The sequence below is a fragment of the Galleria mellonella genome, unplaced genomic scaffold (genome assembly GCF_026898425.1).
Source record: "Galleria mellonella isolate WM207_F2 unplaced genomic scaffold, CSIRO_AGI_GalMel_v1 utg132, whole genome shotgun sequence".
In the NCBI taxonomy this organism is placed as follows: Eukaryota; Metazoa; Arthropoda; class Insecta; order Lepidoptera; family Pyralidae; genus Galleria; species Galleria mellonella.
The window spans coordinates 1,133,758-1,154,222 of NW_026441989.1; the positions used below are offsets into that span (position 1 = coordinate 1,133,758).

General features: G+C 32.6%; 1 protein-coding gene across 1 annotated transcript in view; it reads left to right on the top strand.

Moving 5' to 3' along the window:
- The first annotated feature begins 12,745 nt into the window (after positions 1-12,745).
- LOC113518117 (protein patched) overlaps positions 12,746-20,465 on the top strand; it is a 32,526-nt gene continuing 24,806 nt past the window's right edge. Inside the window, exon 1 of the mRNA XM_026902886.3 lies at positions 12,746-13,162. Coding sequence (XP_026758687.1) covers positions 13,010-13,162 — 153 coding nt within the window. The 5' untranslated portion in view covers positions 12,746-13,009. The remainder of the gene's footprint in view (positions 13,163-20,465) is intronic.

Sequence of the window (20,465 nt, forward strand, 5' to 3'; positions counted from 1 at the left end):
TATGCCCTTCGTCCTTCCAAATACTTAGGTAATAAACCTAAGCCTATGGCCAAAATTCACGAAGGCCTCTGGAACTCTTAAAATTCCCAAAAGTTATCTAATAAACATTCAAACTCTGCCTTTAATCTATAGGACACATAATAAAACAGTAGAGGTCGAATGTCTGTACATAGAAAAAAAACGTTAAAAACCAAGTAAAGGAGATGTTAGAAGTGAAATAGATTATATCCAGTTTTTTTTTTCAAATTATTGGTTTTTCTTTCTGTTTGTCTTTTTTGTACGGTTAATCTCCGAAACTGTTGGAACGATTTAAATGAAATTGTGCATGGTGGTCAACATTTTAGATATCTACTTTTAATCAAGGAAAATTAAAAAGTTCTCGTGGTATAGTTAAAAAACTACAGCTTAGTACACAATCTACTTAAGAGACATTTTAACCTAAGGCAAAGAGTGAGAACGATACGTCGTTAATTTTGGTCCAGTGTTCCCAGACACAGTTCACTACAATAAGGAGGTTAAAAAAGGTTAGTCGAAGGAATAACGAATACCACGCGGATAAAATCGCGGGCGTCATCAGCTAGTTTGAAAACATAACAAAAATAAATTACACAATACTAGTGTGTACCTCTAAATTCGTCCGAGTGACCGAGTTATATTGATTGATAAGAATAAAAAGTAGCCTATGTCCTCCAACCCAAGGCTTTGTTCACTTTCGTAATTCGTCTATTCCGTATAGGTACTCGATCCTCACATAGAATACATTTCTATCCAGTTATTATCTATAGATTAATCTATAAATTATTTTACCTCTCTCTCGGAACAGCTTCACTTTCGTGTAATAAGTGATTTATTTATTTATTTAATAAGATTCACCTACAACTTTTACATTTTACGAGTACATGCTACATAATCAATAACACAAAAAATATTTTGCCTAATTTAAAATTCTTTTACAGGCGAACACCACATGCACTATTATAACGTTTAATATTTATTAACAATTAAAATATCTGAACAATAAATAGATTAAAAGCTTATGTCTAAAATTTTCCTTAATAAGTTATATCTGATGTTAATGGATCCGAAATTAATGTCAATCAGATTGCTGTGAGCGTTCAGAATCCTACATAATCTGGGTACAGGCGAGTTGGCTCCTAACATGAGGATATAAAAGTTTTATATGTTTTCGATGTATTCTAGAGGGAACACGAAAGTTAAACAATTGATGCATTCGTGGACAATCTATAACTACTAACGCATATAATATGCGTTAGTATTTTTTCATGCCATAAAGTGTACATTTGTACAAAGTCTCCCTCACCAGAGGCAGACTTTGTACAAAAGTCGTTAGCTTGGGTACCTCTGTTCCATTCGTGTTTCAACCGTGAAGAAGTTGTGTTTGCATGGCTGTGTTCCGGTTTGAAGGGTGGGATATGGCGTGAATTTACAGGGTACAGAGGAATAACACCTGAGTCCTCAGGAATGGCAACGCATGGGGGGTATCATGGACGAAACGTATACTCTGTTATGTTCATGGTACTGCTCATGTCTATAGGCGACGGTTACCACCTCCATCAGGTGGGCCGTCAGCTTGTATAAAAAAAAAATCTGTTTTGTTAAACTTTTAACTGACATTCATATATGTTTGTCAGTGTTCAGCTATATATTAATAACTATATTATAAATGAACGCTAATAATATTTATCTATTTTCCATTTAATCACATACATATCTTTTTATGTTGTTGTAAACATTGAAGATATTCCTACCAACACCAGATCATATTTCGTCTCATATCATAATTTTAATTACATCACCAACAAACATTTGGTATCTTCGCTCTATCTATTGGGGGTCGTTTAAGACTGTCTTTGTTTTGAGTTTTTTTTTTTTTTAAGTAGATGATAATGGAATTTGTAACTCACTCTCCACTACTACTATACGCTGGTGGGGTACCAGCGAGGGTTAATAGGTGTGGATGAAAGCAAATCAGTTGGCTCATCGTGACGAATTCGATAAGAATTAATCACGATGGTTCCCAGGAATAACCGCATGGAAGTCGAATAGTGGGGCTATTAGACCCCACTATTTACAATCCCTTTGCCCATTTGTTTGTAGGGTTTTTAGGGTGATAATGAAATAGTAACCCTGCCTGCGCTATCGGTGTACACTGGCGGGGCACCAGTAATAGATGATAGGTGATGACGAAAAGGCAGGTCAATTAGCCCAATGTGACGAATTCAACGATAAATTAATCACGATAGTTTCCAGGGGGAAACGCGTGGGGATCGACCTGATAAGGTATATTGATAACAATGGGGACTAACTTTCTCATTACTAACTCATTACTGTTTGTAGGGTTTTTTTAATGGGTGATAATGGAATGGTAACCCCGCCCGCGTTGTCGGTTTACACCAGCGGGACACCAGTGAAAGATGATAGGTGAAGATGAAGGAGGTCAGTTAGCCCATCGTGACAAATTCAACAAGAGTTATTCGCGATGGTTTCCAGAGGGAACCGCGTGGAGGTCGACCTCATTAATAACAATCCTTTCCCTTGTTTGGAGAGTTAGCTACGTACAATTTCTTCCTAATAAGGTGTCTCTTTTTTACCTATATTGCTATAGCTATAACTATGGAGGCCATATCGCTTCCTTTAATTTCTTCTGTTGATAATCACATTTCGGATTCTATCATGAAGCGAACCTCCAAAAATAATCCTCTCGGATCACATTACTTTAATTTTAAAACAATATCTATTTTTAAAATAATGAATCCCACATCAATTGTCCACTAAACGCGACGTGCGTTACATAACACAAGTAAGATGAACAAATTGTTTAATTCTGTTTATCATGCATCTAACTCGGCAATTTATCCAATTAGAAGACAGTGCCTCGCGGCCGACCACCCACGACGCGCCGCCGACGCTATTAAACATACATTACAAATAATTTGGTTTATTTTGGTTTATGAACCGCGTCGGACTAAACATTTTTTTTTTCGATAATTACTTACAACCGAATTAAACTTTAACCTATTTATCTAATCATTGCTGCACTTAAGTTATTCATGATATAAACGATTGCGTAATGTTTACAATAATATAATGATTAAAATGTATTATATATTTTTAGGTTTCTTAATGTTTCAAAGCGCTAGGCGAACTAGAACCCAAAAATACAAGTTTTGTTGACGTCCCGGTAACTATGTAAATGTAGCTATTTGTTCGATATGAGTTCATGATAAATGAAAAAAAAAAAAGAAAATATTTCAACTCAATTTATAATTCTGGAGAATAAGCAAGCAAAAATAAAAAACGTTTTTAAAAAAGAAGCAACTCTACTAATACGAGTGTGTAGCGACATTCGAAATTAAGATTATGGCAACAAACAAGATGAAAAATAGAGAAAAATGATATACAAACCTTATGCGATATGGAAGCAACATATAATAATTATTAAACCTTTCCATTGTTTCTGCCTACCCTAATGGGAGATAGGCGTGACAGATATATATGTATGTATATACAAAACTTTTTAAAAATTAATGTTAAAGACATTAAAATTTAGATTTAGCAGTGATTAAGATAAATCATAAATGAATTTTGAATTGCAATAAACACAAGGATTTATTTATTCAGATAATGTCTAATTTAATCAGACAATATATTGATATAATATATCATAAAGCAAAATAAAGACAATTACTTTCAAGTTTATTGTCAATTTATAAAAGAAACAATATTTAATATAAGTATTCAATTGTCTAAATTTTAAACTTTATAAACACAAATAAAAAACGTATTCTAAATCAAAGAATTTATTGAAGCAACCAAGCTCCTATATAACGAGAGCTCGCTGCGACAAGTTTTTATCAAGATAGCCGTTGGAGGTGCGAAACCGAAAAGCACTTAATTAAAATACTCCAGCAAATTGATTTACGTTCCACCACTTGACACTCCACCGCGCGTGTACAGCGTTTGTACACATATACAAAACTTTAATTTTTATTCCATTCATAATGCTTAAAATACAGTCGTCTTACAGTTACAAGCCAAATATATGAAACTTAAAAATTAAATACTTATTAATATAATCAGTCTTATCACAAAATTATTTGAATTATTGTATATATATACATATATATTGATTAATTATTATTCAATCGGTGTAATAATATTTATTTGTAATTTTATGTGCCAAAACTCATAGATTTATTATAATAAAATTTATAATTTTAAACATCTTTTATTTTTGATAAAACGGCTTTTGTTTTAAATACAAACAGATGTTGGATACGCTTTTGTAGTAGAAGTTGTAAACATACATTGACCACCAATGGGTCAGCTTGTCTTTCATTGCAAAGTGTAAAACAATATCATAAATCAATAAGATTTTAAGGAGTACCGACTCTTGTATTGTTATCTACAAAATGGCTATGTTGGTAGCGCATGTCCGATTTGCACTTGGCGCACTTTACCAACTGCCGAAAAAGTATAGATAAATGAAACTAAATACATAAATACTTTTATACCGTTCAATTATACACAATTTGTTATAATAACTTTATTGTACCCATATATATTACTTTACTAATGTTATTCGTATTATCTTTTTAAATATAACAAGCACATATAGAAAGTATATTAGCTTGCCACCTAAGTAGTACAAAAAAAAAACTATTTATAAACATTATACTTTTATGTTCAGCAGTTAATAGACAATGGCTGAGATGATGACGGTAACACTTTCAATAATACTCTTAATTCATTCTCAATCAACATCAATTGGACACCAAACAATTTGGTTCTTCTAGTCGAATTTTTATTATTGATTGTCTATTCAAGGCACGCCAACTGTTAATCAATTTTACAACATGGCCAAATTAAATTATGATCCGTCATTGGGCCAGAATACAATACTCCGGTGTATAGAATTAGCAGTCTTCCATATCTATATTCATCTTGCAGCGCAGTCTCGGTTTTATAGCGCAATAAACTGTGTGGTGACATGGCCGCAGTTGCGCCCGCGCACACGGCTACATGTCAATGAGTCGCCGGATTTTGCATTAAAAGTAATATATAGCGTCTCGTTCTACATGTTTAATTGCTCAGTTTTTATTTTCAAGAGCTCTTTATAAAGTAACTCGTTATATCGTCACCCATTAAGCCAAAGCAATGCCCGAGATTATAAAAGCAAAATAAAAGTTTTTTTTTTTATAAACATGATTATTTGGATAATTTTATACAACGAAGGTGGCAAACTAGGATACGATTTGTCTGATGGATAACAATCATATGGCAACATATCAATATTTGTAACAACAGAGACGGAACTGGCGCAACGTTGGTGCTTATATGTAGCAACACTATTTAACAATTTCACTGCATACCTAGGAGTAAATTGTTCTTATGTCAAAGTAAACTGCAAATTAAGTGACGACTCTATAAAAAATCTCCATTCCGACTTTTACACACCAAAATTATTATAAATGTTTTAATGTTATTTCTCCCTAGAGAATGTAACTGAGTACTAAAAAAAGATTTTGAACTGTAGCAATGTTATATTTATCAGCATTTGCGATTTATTAAAACCAATTCATTTCCTTTTAGATAAATAAATTAAATATAAAATAGTGTGATTTAAACTATATAAGCAATTAATATATAATCACATTTTTAAATGAACAAAGAGTTTGAGATGTAATAATTAAGTCTTTAAAGAATCATATTCAACATTGTTTATACCGTTATAAATTTTATTATTAAGGCTGTTTCCGATTGGAAACCCAAAATGTTGATAACTATTAAATATTAAAATGCTACAATTAATAAGTTCCATTTTTTAAATTTTTTTTTCTAAATTATCGTCTATTTAATGGAATATTGACGAAAAGTGTAAGGACTGCGATAAACAAGAGGCTAGTGGTAATGCTCTGCTTTTTCAATATGTAATTACTCGTACACTAGCTTTCACTCGCGACCTTGTTCTTGTGATCGAAATATGTTCACTAACAGGTATAAAAAGCAGCCTCCGTCTACTAGTAGTTCTCCGTTAGTATATAGTACATGTATACTAAATTTCATGGTGATCGATTGAGCCATTAAAGCTCTAGGAGGTAACAAACAAATTGCCTTTCACAGAGATGGATGTAAGGAATCATCACCTTACTTTACTAATATTCTCACCAAGAACATTAGTAAGGATAATGATAAGTCCGACGAGTTGTCCAAGTTCAGCCATACATACATTTATAGTCTGCAGCATATATAGGAGGCAACCACCAAACTGCTAGGTCACGAGTTATCAATAACTGTATGTACCCAAAACTTCATGCGCCATTACGTATTAGAATTGAAATTCTTGTGCAGTTCCTAGTCGTCGCGGCATGCTAAGTGACGTTGATTGAAGACTTGTTAATTTATATCGTGTTCAGTTAATATGCATGTGTTCTTAGAATTTTGTTTTAAGTATTAATGATGCATTACACAGTTTTATATTTGCATATACATGACAGACATATCCAATTGGGATTAAGTATATATATTTAATTTATTTGTAAGTATATATATTTTATTGCCGTGTGGTCCCGGCATAAGATAGACCACCCCTTCCTTTCCCGTAGGTGTCGTAAAAGACGACTAAGAGAGGGCGAAGGATGGGCAGCATCCCTCTTAAAACATCTTCAAAGTCTAACTGATGTTGCTAATCCGTCTGCCAAGCGTGGCAACTACTGGCAAAACCCCCCAAGGGGGTGGCGTATGTTCAGCAGTTGACAGTTAAAAGCTGATATAATGATGATGTACATATATTTAACTGTGTGTGATATAGAGTAACTAAAATGTCATCATATATTTTCATCCCCATAAGAATATCTTCACAGATGACTAATGAAACTATACCTACCTATATATTTCATATTTTTTTATTAACTAATGTTTTCGTCACACAATGGCAAGTCAATATTTACATTCTAATTTTGAAATTAATAAAATAAATAATAACAATGATAATAACATTTGAATTATAAAATAAAAATAACATTACAAATTAATTACAGTTAACATTATAAATTAGTTAATGCATGTCAATATAATGTAATGTGATACCAATAACGATGACTTCAAGTTATAAAATTGGAATTGTCAGACTTACAATTAAACATAAATAAATAATAATGTTATAATTTAATATAGGCATTGAGGTATTCGGCCACATTGTAAAAAGGATGTATGTATTATCATATGTGTATGAAAACTCTAAATAAACCCATAATCAATAAATTTACAATTAATTTACTTGCAGACTAATATCTTCCTTGTCCAGTAATGTGATGGCCGTTAATTTGCAATTATGGTAAAATCGTTCCTCTATCTAGTACCAGTTTTAATTAATTAATTACATTTTAGTTGACATTATTTAAAATAGGTTTTTTTTTTTATTTTAAGTATATATGATTCTTTTTGGAAATTTATGAGAACTGTAAATGTTTATCAGTGGACAAGTATTATTTTGCATAGTTTTGTATAATAATGACTTGTTTATATTTCGTAGCCAGATCGTAGAATTAATCACGATGGGGTCGACTATTTCATAAAATAGAAAATACCCGTTGCCCACTTCATGAGTTGGTTTGACCAGACCAATGAATAATTAATGTTTAACGATATGAAAAGCTAAACGCATAGTAATAAAATTATAATAATGTTTCTAATAATGACATGTGGGAGGAAGGGATTGTTAGCAATGGAGTTTGACAGCCCTATTGCTAGCAATATGCCCTAGGTCGACGTGGTTTCCCCTGGAAACCATCGTGAACAATTCTTGTTGAATTCGTTACGATGGGCTAACTGACCTGCTTCATCCTCACCTACCATCTTTCACTGGTGCCTCGCCGGTGTATACCGATAGCGTGGGTGGGACTACCATTCCATTATCATCCATTAAAAAAAATGACATGTGACTTGATGTAAAAGTTCATTTGAAGACATTTTAAAATGCATAACTATAGCATTTATAAGTTTAAGAACTGAAGTCGAACTAGCATTTTATAATAATTAGTTGATAAATTCAATAAAATAACAATTTATAACAGAGCTACAATAATTGAGTCTTTCATCATTGTGATCTCAATTCCGAACCTCACGCGAGGTTCTAAGAAGATGTATGGGATACACCCCGCTGAGTCTTCGCCCGAAGTGTCAAAATGTCCAAGTTAAACCACCCTAAAGACCCCACCAAGTATTTCTCGATCGCCCAAAATCCTTTTCGAAGGAAATTAGACCTTTGCCATCAGTCATAAGATGTATATTTCAGGTTTTGTACTAGTAAAATTAAGATTGTAATAATGCATTTGCGGTGCCTATTCTATATATCGCGAGATCGATCTCTTCGTTGCATTTATGTTTTTGAGTGAAATCCATTTAATAGAATGTTTACGCCTGTGACGATTCCAAGAAGGTATCCCGTGAAATCGAGTTGTCGTCAGGTGTCGCGTTGGGAGATGTTAATGCGATTGTTCGGTATTAATATCATCGATATCAATTTAATGTGATGATTTATTTACTATGTATTTTTATATAAATTAGAATAGAAACAAGCTGGGAGCCCATCATGATTTAAAACGGTAATAATCACGTATGGACATGAAGAGTACCACGGATTCACAACATATACTGTAATGCCTATAGTATCACTTATATATTGTCATTCCTACATGACGGTTTAAGGTGTAATATCTCTGAACCATGTGTACGACAGAAGTACTCTATGGAAATCTATACTAATATATAAAGTGGAAGAGTATGTTTGAATGTACTAATCTTGGGAACTACTTGAAAAATTACTTTTGCATTTAATAGCTCATTTCTTAAAGAATGTTACAGGCTATTCAACGTCACGATACGATCACGAGTGAATTTACGGATACAGCTAGTATAACTCTTCTTTTGTCTGTCTTTTTCTTCTAGACATCTTTATTTAGGTCAATTACTTTTTTTGAATTGTTTGTATTACATGTTAAATTTAGATTTTACAGATAGACTTACGACCCACCCCGGCTTTGCACGGGTGCAATGCTGATATTAAATAGCGTCGGCCGGTCGGTACATTAGAAACCTCTAAAATTATCTGTGTTTCTCTACTATATAATGCATGTATTATAGTTTTGAAGATCTAAGCATACGTAGAGACAGACAGACGGGAAGCGACTTTGTTTTATACTATATTTAGTCATGAACAGACAAGAATTATAAAAAATATTGTTTTAGCTTCTATTACTCTTATTAAAACTAATATTATTATAACCACTCTTATAAATTTTTCTTAAATACTTATTTCTAACATTCTACGAACATCGTCTATTTATAATTTTCTTATACATATTAGTAAGATAAGATATATAAGATAATAAATAATAAATATATACGGACAAATCACACAGATTGAACTAGCCCCAAAGTAAGTTCGAGACTTGTGTTATGGGATACTAACTCAACGATACTATATTTATAATAGATACATATGTAGATAAACATCCAAGACCCAGGACAATCAGGAAAAGATCGTTTTCCATCATGACCTGGCCGGGGATCGAACCCAGGGCCTCCTGTAAGAGATGTAGTGTAAGAGATGTAGATATATAAACAAATGTCGTTTAAACTATAAGAACAATATTTTGTAAATTGATTTGGTGTGTAAATAGCCAAGGTAGTAGTAGGTAGTACCCAAGGAACTTCCTCATTATTCGGATTGACAAACTAGGTAGTTGAATCCTGTTATAAATTTTCAATTAACATTATCAATTCACTCTTGCGCCACCTATCCACTTCTATCTGTTCTCCTTTAACCAAAGGTTCTCTAAGAAATTGCTCTAGCGATAAGATCGCCTTTTGTACCTGTATGTACATATTTCTATCTGTATTTATGTTACTGTATTTCTCTTGGATTATTCAATGGTCATGGTATATTTTTATGTTTCTTGTGCAATAAAGAATTAAATAAATAAATGATGTATCTTTAATCAAATTACTGTGTTTGTTATTTTCAATTCGAAAAAATTATCTCTTAATTATCGGTCTTCTTTCTTTCTGTCCTTTTATAAATAATCCATTTGTAGGTCGCGCAATTCGGTTATTCGCGTACAGCTTTATTTTTATAACGTTATTTGTTACAGTAATAAATGTAATTATTATATTAGGATGTTTAGCAATAAGAAAATTAATCACTGCTAAATTAATAGAATAGTGGTATTAATTTTAAATTGTGTAAATTCAGATATACTTAACTACAAAGATAAATTTTTGTTTTACATTATTTAATTTGAAATACAGATGAAACCTGGATATATATCTGGGTTCATAAAAGTATAACTTCATGTTAACTATACATTTAGGTTTACAATTTGTGAATTTGGAAATTTACCTATTAGTCTAGAACACAGAAGAGCTAGAGATTTATATGAATACTAACAAAGCAACGGTGTCATTACAAAATTTCGTCATGTAAACTTATAATATTCAGGTCGCATTGTGTCTGAATTCCGCATCCCGTGTCGCCTGTTAATTTAGTTAGCAAGGTAATGTTACGACTAGAATCTAAGCGTTAGACGAAATAATCTAAGACCTATGTTATAATATTATTAATAATATATTATAATAACTAGTAATTTGATGTAGAAGAATATTAATTTAATAATTTTTAATTGTTGTACTACAAAAAAACACGCAACTATTTAAGCAAATGGGTCTATATATAACAACCTTAGATAACAATACTACGTTAAGCATCCATTATCTGTAGTCTGTCTTAATAAAAAATTTATGAAATTGTAAATAAATTAATAATTGAGTCGACTATAGGAAGGTCTAATGATGTCCAATAATATTGCTAATTATAGTTCCATTAATTGATTCAATGTTTCAATTTGTCACAAATGTCACTTAGAAAGTGTTTCTGTGATAATTGTAACAAATTTTGATAACCTTTTTATTGTTTTATTGAATCAAATCATATGAGGCTTATAAAATCAAAGACAGCTAAATCCAAGTCCGCCAAATGTACAGGAAACTACAAAAAACAAATATTTTGTCAAGGATATGGAACGATAGTCTATATTTTAAACCAGATGAAATAAAATTAGAATATTAGTAATAATTTGAATCTTAATTAATAGAATTTTTAATTAAGAGAAATATTTGAGTACAGAGTAAAAATGAAATTGATTTTATGGCTTTTAGCTGCCTTTGATTTTATAGGCTTCATATCTAGTTTTTTTTTTAACTTATCACAATTTTTGTTTAAGCAATACAAAGATAAGTTTAGGATTATTAAAAGACTTTATTAAGTTTATTAATAGAAGCACAGTTCGACTTGAATGTACTTAAAAATTTAAAAATAAAGACTATGAACCGAAGCTTATCGAAATGTGGCAACATTGGAATTATGAGTATCTGTCAATTTTCAAAAACAATAGAGTAGTGGTAGTATCCTTAGATTATAGAGTTTACGTAGTACATTATACTGAGGCTATGGTAGTAACAATTTATCCTCAATAGGGGAAAAAACAATTGGACAATTTTAAATATTATTATTTAAAATGTACTCTGATAGTGAATTAAAATGTAAATCATGGGTGTAATAAGAATTTTATTATTCTCTCGTTGAAAATTTAAACCATGTTTGCAAATGTATATCTAGATTATATAGATAAACAAGTGTTAAAAACGTTTCCATATTTAGTCAGCTAAATTAACATTTAACTAATCAGCCAATAGTTCAATTTCGAAATATTTGACCATTACTGAATCCAATTTAAGACATTTTTTTTTTAATTAAGACAAAACGCGCTATATTTTTCAGTGTTGCAAGTAATTTAATTTTTTTTTCTGAAAATTAACAGATAATGCTGACTTAGGTGATCTTTGATACCAATGCTCTGAAATAAATCTACTTTCAATTTTACTTGTACTTTTACTCTATCATCTATCATTTTGTTGAAAATAATTATGAAATTATTATATACAGTGTAAATAGTGGCTATTTCGTGCAGGATAACTAATTTCTCTAGGTGGTGGTTGCAGGACTCGGCGGCACCCGCTCAGCCCGCCCGTTAAATAAATTCATTAGTTAAATCGCTGCTGGCGGCATTTTATGTCGGTAACTTCAAAGGCTGAACCCGCCGTCCTGCCGGGGGCGCGCCCGCTCGAGTTTTTACCAAGAAAACTCTGTAAACAAAATGATATGGTGCGTCCGAATGTTTGATCCGCCTTTATTATCTGTATACAGAGTGAATGTTTAGTCAGTAAACGCCCTCTGTTTGTGGTAATTGTGGGAATAATAATTTTTGGGAGTGCGAGTAAACACTGCCATGTAATTGCAAACGTCACCAGCCAGCTCTATTGTTTTCTATTTGTACCTTAATAGGTACCTTTCTATTAATAATATTGATAATTATTTTTGTCAAGTATAAATACACTACTAATCTTTTTGTTTATATTAACAAATTGTCAGCTATATTATGAATGTAATAATTTAGATAACTTAGAGTGTAAATGTAACTCATGGTAGCAACGCATCTTCATTCAATGCTTTTATTTTGCCGGACTACGCAGTTCTCTTAAGTGCGACAAAGATAGATATATCACGTGTGTGGTCCTCGAACGAACCTGTTCGGATATATTCGTCATTATTCGGTTATAGTCGGCCCCCAGAACGGCAACATAACCGATCAAATCATGATGGCGGCTCCACAAACATTCGGTCTACGCATTCAGTCAGTACTCGAGCCAGTATTGCTCAGGTCGCGCTGCTGATGACACGTAAACGTGGTGTGACTATTTAATGAAACTTTGTGTCGGTTCGTGTCGAACGGTAAAGTGATAGATAGAGTGAAGAATCAGAGTGTACAGTGAGTGGTTATGTGGCGGCGAGTGATATGACAGCGTGTGCCGCCAGACGGACTCCGGCCGTCTTCATGAGGATACTGGTGACAAACCTGGCCCCGAGATCATGGTGGCTCCCGATTCCGAGGCTCCTTCGAATCCTCGGATAACGAGTACCGTAAACGAGAGTCCCTCCGCCGCCGAGGCGCGCCACAGCACCGATCTTTATATACGTACCAGCTGGGTGGACGCTGCCTTAGCACTCTCTGAACTCGAAAAGGTGCAGTGTTTCAATATAATATTAGTGGGCAGTGTCAATTTTCAATTGTCAAATTGCACGTGTGATTGTTTTTCTGCGAATGTCAATCGCGCTGTAGTTAGAACGCGGCAGCGCGGAACAGTGGCGCTGACTAGCGGTAATTGTGTGTACTATCAAGGCCGCGCGTATTATAGAATATTGCACTACAACATAAGATAAACTCAACATTCCAGTCTAAACAAGTCGTTTTAAAGATTATAGTTCACTCGGTATTCAAATTTAAAAGATAGTTAAAATTATAATACAAATTTGAAAAAACTATCCTTACATAAAATATCATTATTGTATTTAAATTTACACATTAAGAATCTAATTTAAAAGTTTTAAATACTATACTTTATCTACTTTCTAAATAAGTATTCGAATTTCTAAGAATTCATGACTGACGTTCACTTCTAATCTAATAAACTTTCTATACTGGTATTCTATGAAAGATGTCATCATTTTGTTAATTAACTTTCTGTTTTACATATTATTTATTGTAAACATACATGCTATATATTACGATGCAAACATTGTACTTTAAAATGTACCTAGGTATCCACCTATATTATGGCATCAAGCGAGTTCTGAGAAGGTTGCGCTTTCTCAGAAGGCTGCACACTCGGTGGTCCATAAGATCCACACAACTGCGGGTCCATTAGCAAAACCTTCCCAGTCTGTACAAAAAGGCGCCTAATTTTCTCACGTACAATAATTACTAAAGATTTCTTAGAAAGCGAATTGCAAAATATTACGAATTAGGTATTGATGTAACGTAACTTTACCCAATAAGAAAATATTTAAAAAAAAAATTAAGATATGAAGCATTTCACATCTTAAAATTGTATTTAATAATACAATTTTAGAATATGGACTACTTTATGTAACTTACGTATCTTTATGGATAATGGAGAAACTGGCAGTCATACATAAGATGAAGCAATTAAGGCGCAGCGGGCGCGGGGTGCTGCGCACGCGCAACCCACTGCCGCCAATAGAGACATCAACGCGGCGCGCGCCGCCGGCATTGCATTTGATGATGCGCCATTAAGTTATACGTGTAAATTTTACAAAATTACATAATAAATTTAAATGAAAATAACAGTGTTGTATGCAAGAATACGTTTCAATAAAACTTAACTAATAATTGAAATCGTATCTCTAAAATTTCATCATTATTAAATAAAGTCTACATTTTCATATAAAACATCGTGATTTTCATGAAATTTTGATTTTATTTCAATACTTAGTATTTTCCGTTACTATACAGCCTAATAATGAAGTTTATAATAAAACTATATTGGTTATGCGTAATTTTGATTGATACGATTGTATATTAATATAACTAATATTTAAATTACACATCTTAACATAAATAAAAGAATGCTATTCCACAAAATTTTATGTCTGACGGGACCGCACAGAGCTTGACTCGTGGAATTGAGACATCTTGTGGTTTCCGATCGTTACATCCCTTTCTTTCCCATCGAAGGGTCATATTCTTTCCTTTTCCGTGACTTTGATGCTTCATCTCTCTCCCACTAGTTTTTCCCATATATTGTTTGTCTTCATCCAAACACGGAGCACGATGGCGGTCGGCAGCTGCGCTGGAGACCTATAAATGATTATACACCCACGAATGCCCACGATTTGGTGTGTTGAAGGGGCAAGTTTAAGGCTGGATTTCTGACAGAATGTTCTAGTAAATATACCGCTTATATCAAAATGCGAATTTATTTACATTTTTAAAAGTCGAATACTTGTAATTCAAATACGAACTTTGGTAAGCGCTACGATACGCCACAAGCACGACTTCTGCTATCAGATTACACTATGAATCGTTTAGCCAACCCAATGAACACGGCAACACGTGGACACGGACACACATCGTTACACATTTAATCATTTTTCCTCATCATTACACTTTGCTTCTGTGCCAGTAGCAGGTTGTACGCCAGCTGGATTAATAAAACCTACAATTACCTACTGTTTTTTTATGTCCCTTGTGTTTACCAGATCTTTTGAGTTCCTAGAAATTATTGTCAGAGCACCAGATTCTTTGAATTAACATTTATAAACATTATTTTGGCGACATTAACAACAAAGTAACTTTAATTTCACCGGTTTGTATATATGTAGTATAATGACGTTCAATACATTACATGTAACTATCGTGTGTACATTTCATTGTTATTGGCGTGTTTGTTATAAATTTTACATATCTTAGCAAATCTCAGTCGTTATTATAACTAATATTCAATGTTATTAAATTTTATATCTTATTTCCAGAAGCCACATCTAGATTAATTGTAGCTGCAATATATTGTAATGTTATAAAAAAACAGTAATACTATAACATATTTTATCTCACCTAATGATGTCTAGTGTGTTACAAATAATCAATTTCAAGTTAGCAACAAAGGGCCAATGCTCAAATGCTATTCTCTAAATATACCTCTTCATTAATTTAATTTTAATGATAATATTAATACCAATTCTGACATTTTCTAAAATTAACTTTAATGTTACAAGTACATACAATTTTATGAACAATACATTGTAATGTTACTTCTCGTAAAATTATTATGTAATGAATCTATTTGTGTAATAAATCATCTATATATATATATATATATATATATATATATATATATATATATATATATATATATATATATATATATATTCAAAAACCTTAGAACAATCTTCACATATAATAAAATTGTAAATAAATCGTGTCCATGTAAGCAGAACGCAAAAACTATAATATGGATTTGGATAAAATTTGGACATTTACAGGAAACAGGTATAAATTTTAATTAATTTTATACCTTTTTCAATGCCGATCGTTTTTACTACGCTGAAATGTCTTAATTCTCATGGGAATAGTTAATAATAAAATTAATTTTTAATATTTTTTATTTTATTAATGCAAAGTTTATATACTTATTTACTATTAAATATATATTAGTAGTATCGCATTCGACTATTCTGACCCTTCCCTATGGTTGACTGGGAGAGAATGCTTTTAGCATTGAGTCCACCATGTACACATATTTGTACTAATGAATAAATAAATTCCGCCAATTCTTTGTCTTCCAGAAGATAGTTTAATTGTAAAAACAATTTGACTTTCAATGTATTTTGTAGAGAATACTTGACTGTTATAATGACAGAGTAAGTGGAATCTTATTTGCATGATTAATGTTTTCGTGCATGGCACATTTTTATAATTACGTACGAATTTTGATTATCTTGTGGCATTAAACCTCTTAACTATCATTTCAAATAGACACAGTGATTGCTTTACTGTATCACTTATGTTATATATTGGCAGGCTAGGTTGATCCCCTCTCTTCTTTGTTAATTATTTGTGGGTAGTACAGAAAACTTAGATGAAGGCGCCCTAGTAATAATTTCTGACGACTGTCCATATATGTATATTACTATGAAAAAATAATAACAGAATTATTTATCCAGATCCAGAGCAATTTTTTTTTTAATGGATGATAATGGAATGGTAACCCCACCCGCGCTATCGGTATACACCGGCGGGGCACCAGTGAAGGATGATAGGTGAGGATGAAGTAGGTCAGTTAGCCCATCGTGACGAATTAAACAAGAATTGTTCACGATGGTTTCCAGGGAGAACCACGTGGAGGTCGACCTAATAAGGCATATTGCTAGCAATGGGGCTGTCAAACTTCATTACTAACAATCCCTTTCCCCCCGATCAAGAGCTATTAGCTTAGTGTAAAAAAAAATGTAGACAGTTTTAATATATAAAATGGCGACGATTTTACCTACGGAATTATTATCAAACACTATAAAAAACTGACCAAGAGCATGTCTCGAATACGTGAATAGTGTTCCGTAGTCGGTTTGTAATCCATTTTATTGAAAAATTTTTGATCGCATTCAAATCGGTATAATTAAATGTAACCTCATTCGATAAGATCTTAAAAAGAAAAAACTGCATTAGAATGTTGGAGAAGTCGGGAAAAAGATTAAGTACTTACTGTTTTTTTTATGATTTATTACATTTACCTTGCCTTCCAACATCTTGCTAAAATTCATGAATTTAGTATGCAAATATTATAATATGCACACACCATACATGATGAAGTTGTGTTTCTATTTCAATAATTTTACTAAGAAACCTACATGTTGTTTTTTCGTCAAAAAACGTTCTCAAAACAGCATCGAAATATTTTGCAAAATACCGTATCTGGCAATATATCAATAATTTAATATAAGCGTTTTATAAACGAGTTTGCTATTGCTAGTTTCAAAACTAGTTTTACGCAAACATAATCTAGGTCATAACAGGGATTTATATTTATAAATCAATACTTGCATAAACACACCACCCACTATGGATTGTCACACAGATGAAGAATTAATTAATAACATTTTTTTTACTTAATTTTACTGTTAATAGTCGATTCATTATCCAATTTCGCCGTTGCTGACTCATGATTAGATATTTGTTGATGAAATTTGTACCAGATTATTATTGTCTGAACTAATATTATAAAGAAAAAAAAAGTATTTTCTATGTTTATTAATTTGTTTGTAATGGACAAAGTACTTAACCGATTAAAAAATCCACCTATTTTGTGACGTATTCATTTTGAATGATAAATGAAGTGAAATTAATAAAATGCCATTTGGTTGTAAATACATTATCAAAGGAAGACTACAAAAGCTATCTGCTGTGATAACTTTGTCCTATTTGTGTTTTTGCCGTGAAGCAGTTGCGTTTGCAAGGCTGTGTTTTGGTTTAATGGGTTGAGACATAACAGCATAGTCCTCGGAAAGGCAACATATGAAAAGTATCATGGGCATCAATTAGTTTTATGTGACATCCATGATACTGTTAACATCTGTAGCTGATTGTTACCACTTTTCAATAGCCATTACCTTATTTACCTCACTGAGTTACATAAAAACATAGATAAATTGTAACTGTAATTTTTTTTTTGTTTATCATATAGGCACTTAATAAAGTGACAATTTGGCGCATTTATTAGAATGAAGTCATTTGTTTAATATGCCTGTGCATGCGCTCGTAAAATTACATCAACCACATAAAGAGTCATTGACATTCGGTAACACTGCCAAGTGTCATTGTAGCCATGTCCGAGTGGCCAACTGGACGTAACGTGATGTCCTTGGCGGCCCATATTTTGCATCTTGTAACATAATACAAATGAGGTGTTGCAATTGGCAATATCAAAATAAATATAATAAACAAAATGAGCAAAACTTATACTATCAGTATTTGATGATTTAAATACATTTTTTTTTAAATACATATACATTTTGTATAGAAAACACCCACAAACATATACAAGCGTAACGTCAAATGAATCTAATGGTGAGGTCCATTTGACATCTATTTGATGTGATATTTAATCCCAACTGGATTGCGTCAACAATCAACTTGTAAATAAGTGTAACTTTAACTTATTTACCTAATCAACACTCTAATGATATATATTATAGCCAGATCAATTTATTCATTTATAAATAGTAAAATCATTAAAATCGCTTAGGAATTACTTCGTGAAATCACATTTCCTCCTTATATTGAATATACAATTCTTAAATGCAAGAATTTTGGCCCAGTAGTTACATAGTTGCATAGCTTGACTTACGGCTCTGAGGCCAATATTGATAGAGACTAAACATTTTTATTCCTATAATATTTTTATGAACTTTTTTTCAATTACAAATACCAAACAAACATACTTAATTGGTCCAAAAAACCAGTGTGGTCGCCCCCCTACTGTTTTAGTTTCGAATAATCTTGAAGTAATGTGCCCAAGTCCAGTTTTACCACACGATGGTCACCAAATGGTACCAAATCATGCTTGCAATCCAAGTGAATGCAGAGATTCTATTTAGTACTAGCTTTTATCTCCGAGTTTGTTCGCGAGACTGGGGTATGTCCACTGATTGGTATAAAAATAGCCTATAACCTTCTTCGTGTCATATAGTACTTGTTTATCAAATTTCATAGTAATTAAATAAGGTGTTAAAGCGCTAATAGATAACAAACAAACTCACTTTCACATTTATAATATTAGTAAGGATTTATTATTGTGTAGTTTAGTGGTGGACGATAAAATAATGGAGGAAGAAATACAACTAATATTTTTTTTTAAAAAACTTCAAAATAATTTTATAAAGAGACAATAATTCAGTTCTAACGATTCATGTCACTAACTATTATCACCGAAATCTTTATAATACGGTCCAATATAAACTAAATTTCTAATAAATTTAAGTCGAAATTGTATAACTTACCCCCTTATTCATAAAAATTTGAAACCTCTCAAACCGATTTTAGCTATTGAACTGCTTTGTCTCTTTCGTTTGTGCTAAATTCCTATTATGAATGAAAGTAACGAAAGAGTGCAATAGTTAAAATAGGTTTGTAGAAGGCTTAAGTTTTTATGAATGAAAGTTTATGATGGTCCATAAAATAGTAATTTTTTACTTCTTCGCGAAACTTAAATTAAGATATAGATTCGAAGACAAATCGTCTCGGAATTAACACCATAGACTACTTAATTTTTATTCCGGTCAATCAAAACTGTTCAATCACGTAACGAAATCACGAGCACAACTAGTACGTATCTACATACGTAATAATTAATTACCTAAACGAACTCGACCTCTGATAACATACAAAGACAGCCGATGGCGGGAACTAAGCGGCATATTCTATCTTTGGCCTGCTTTCTACGCGAACCGATAAAATAGAAAGCGTATTAATTTCAATGAAAATAAAATAGTGATCTGATCCTAATTATCAATTAACCTTATGGCATATAAATCTGTTTTATGGTTAACAAGTTGGAAACCTGGCACCAGCTGTGAGAGCATGCTCATAGTACCTACCCCAATCTCTTATCTACCGGAAGTGCATTCGCCGGCGCCGGCGCAACCCAGATTATATAGCATTACTAATCCCCCGCTACTTGGGTTGCGTCAGCAGATTACTTCTGGTGACCTACCAACGGAAGCGTTGTATGGGTTTGTACAGCAAGTGTCATGGCTGTTCACCTATTTCTTCTGAATACCGCATACCATACCTGAATGAAGTGAAATGCTTGAGTGCAATGTTGCAGCGTGGTGTGATGTTGCGTACGCTACACGTGGGTCGCGCGGAGGACGGAGGGCGTACGGGCGGCGCGGGCGCATTCCGTCCGTGACGTCACGCCCACCCAGAGCGCTCGACATTCACCTCGCTGCGCCGTTCGCCCGAACCGTT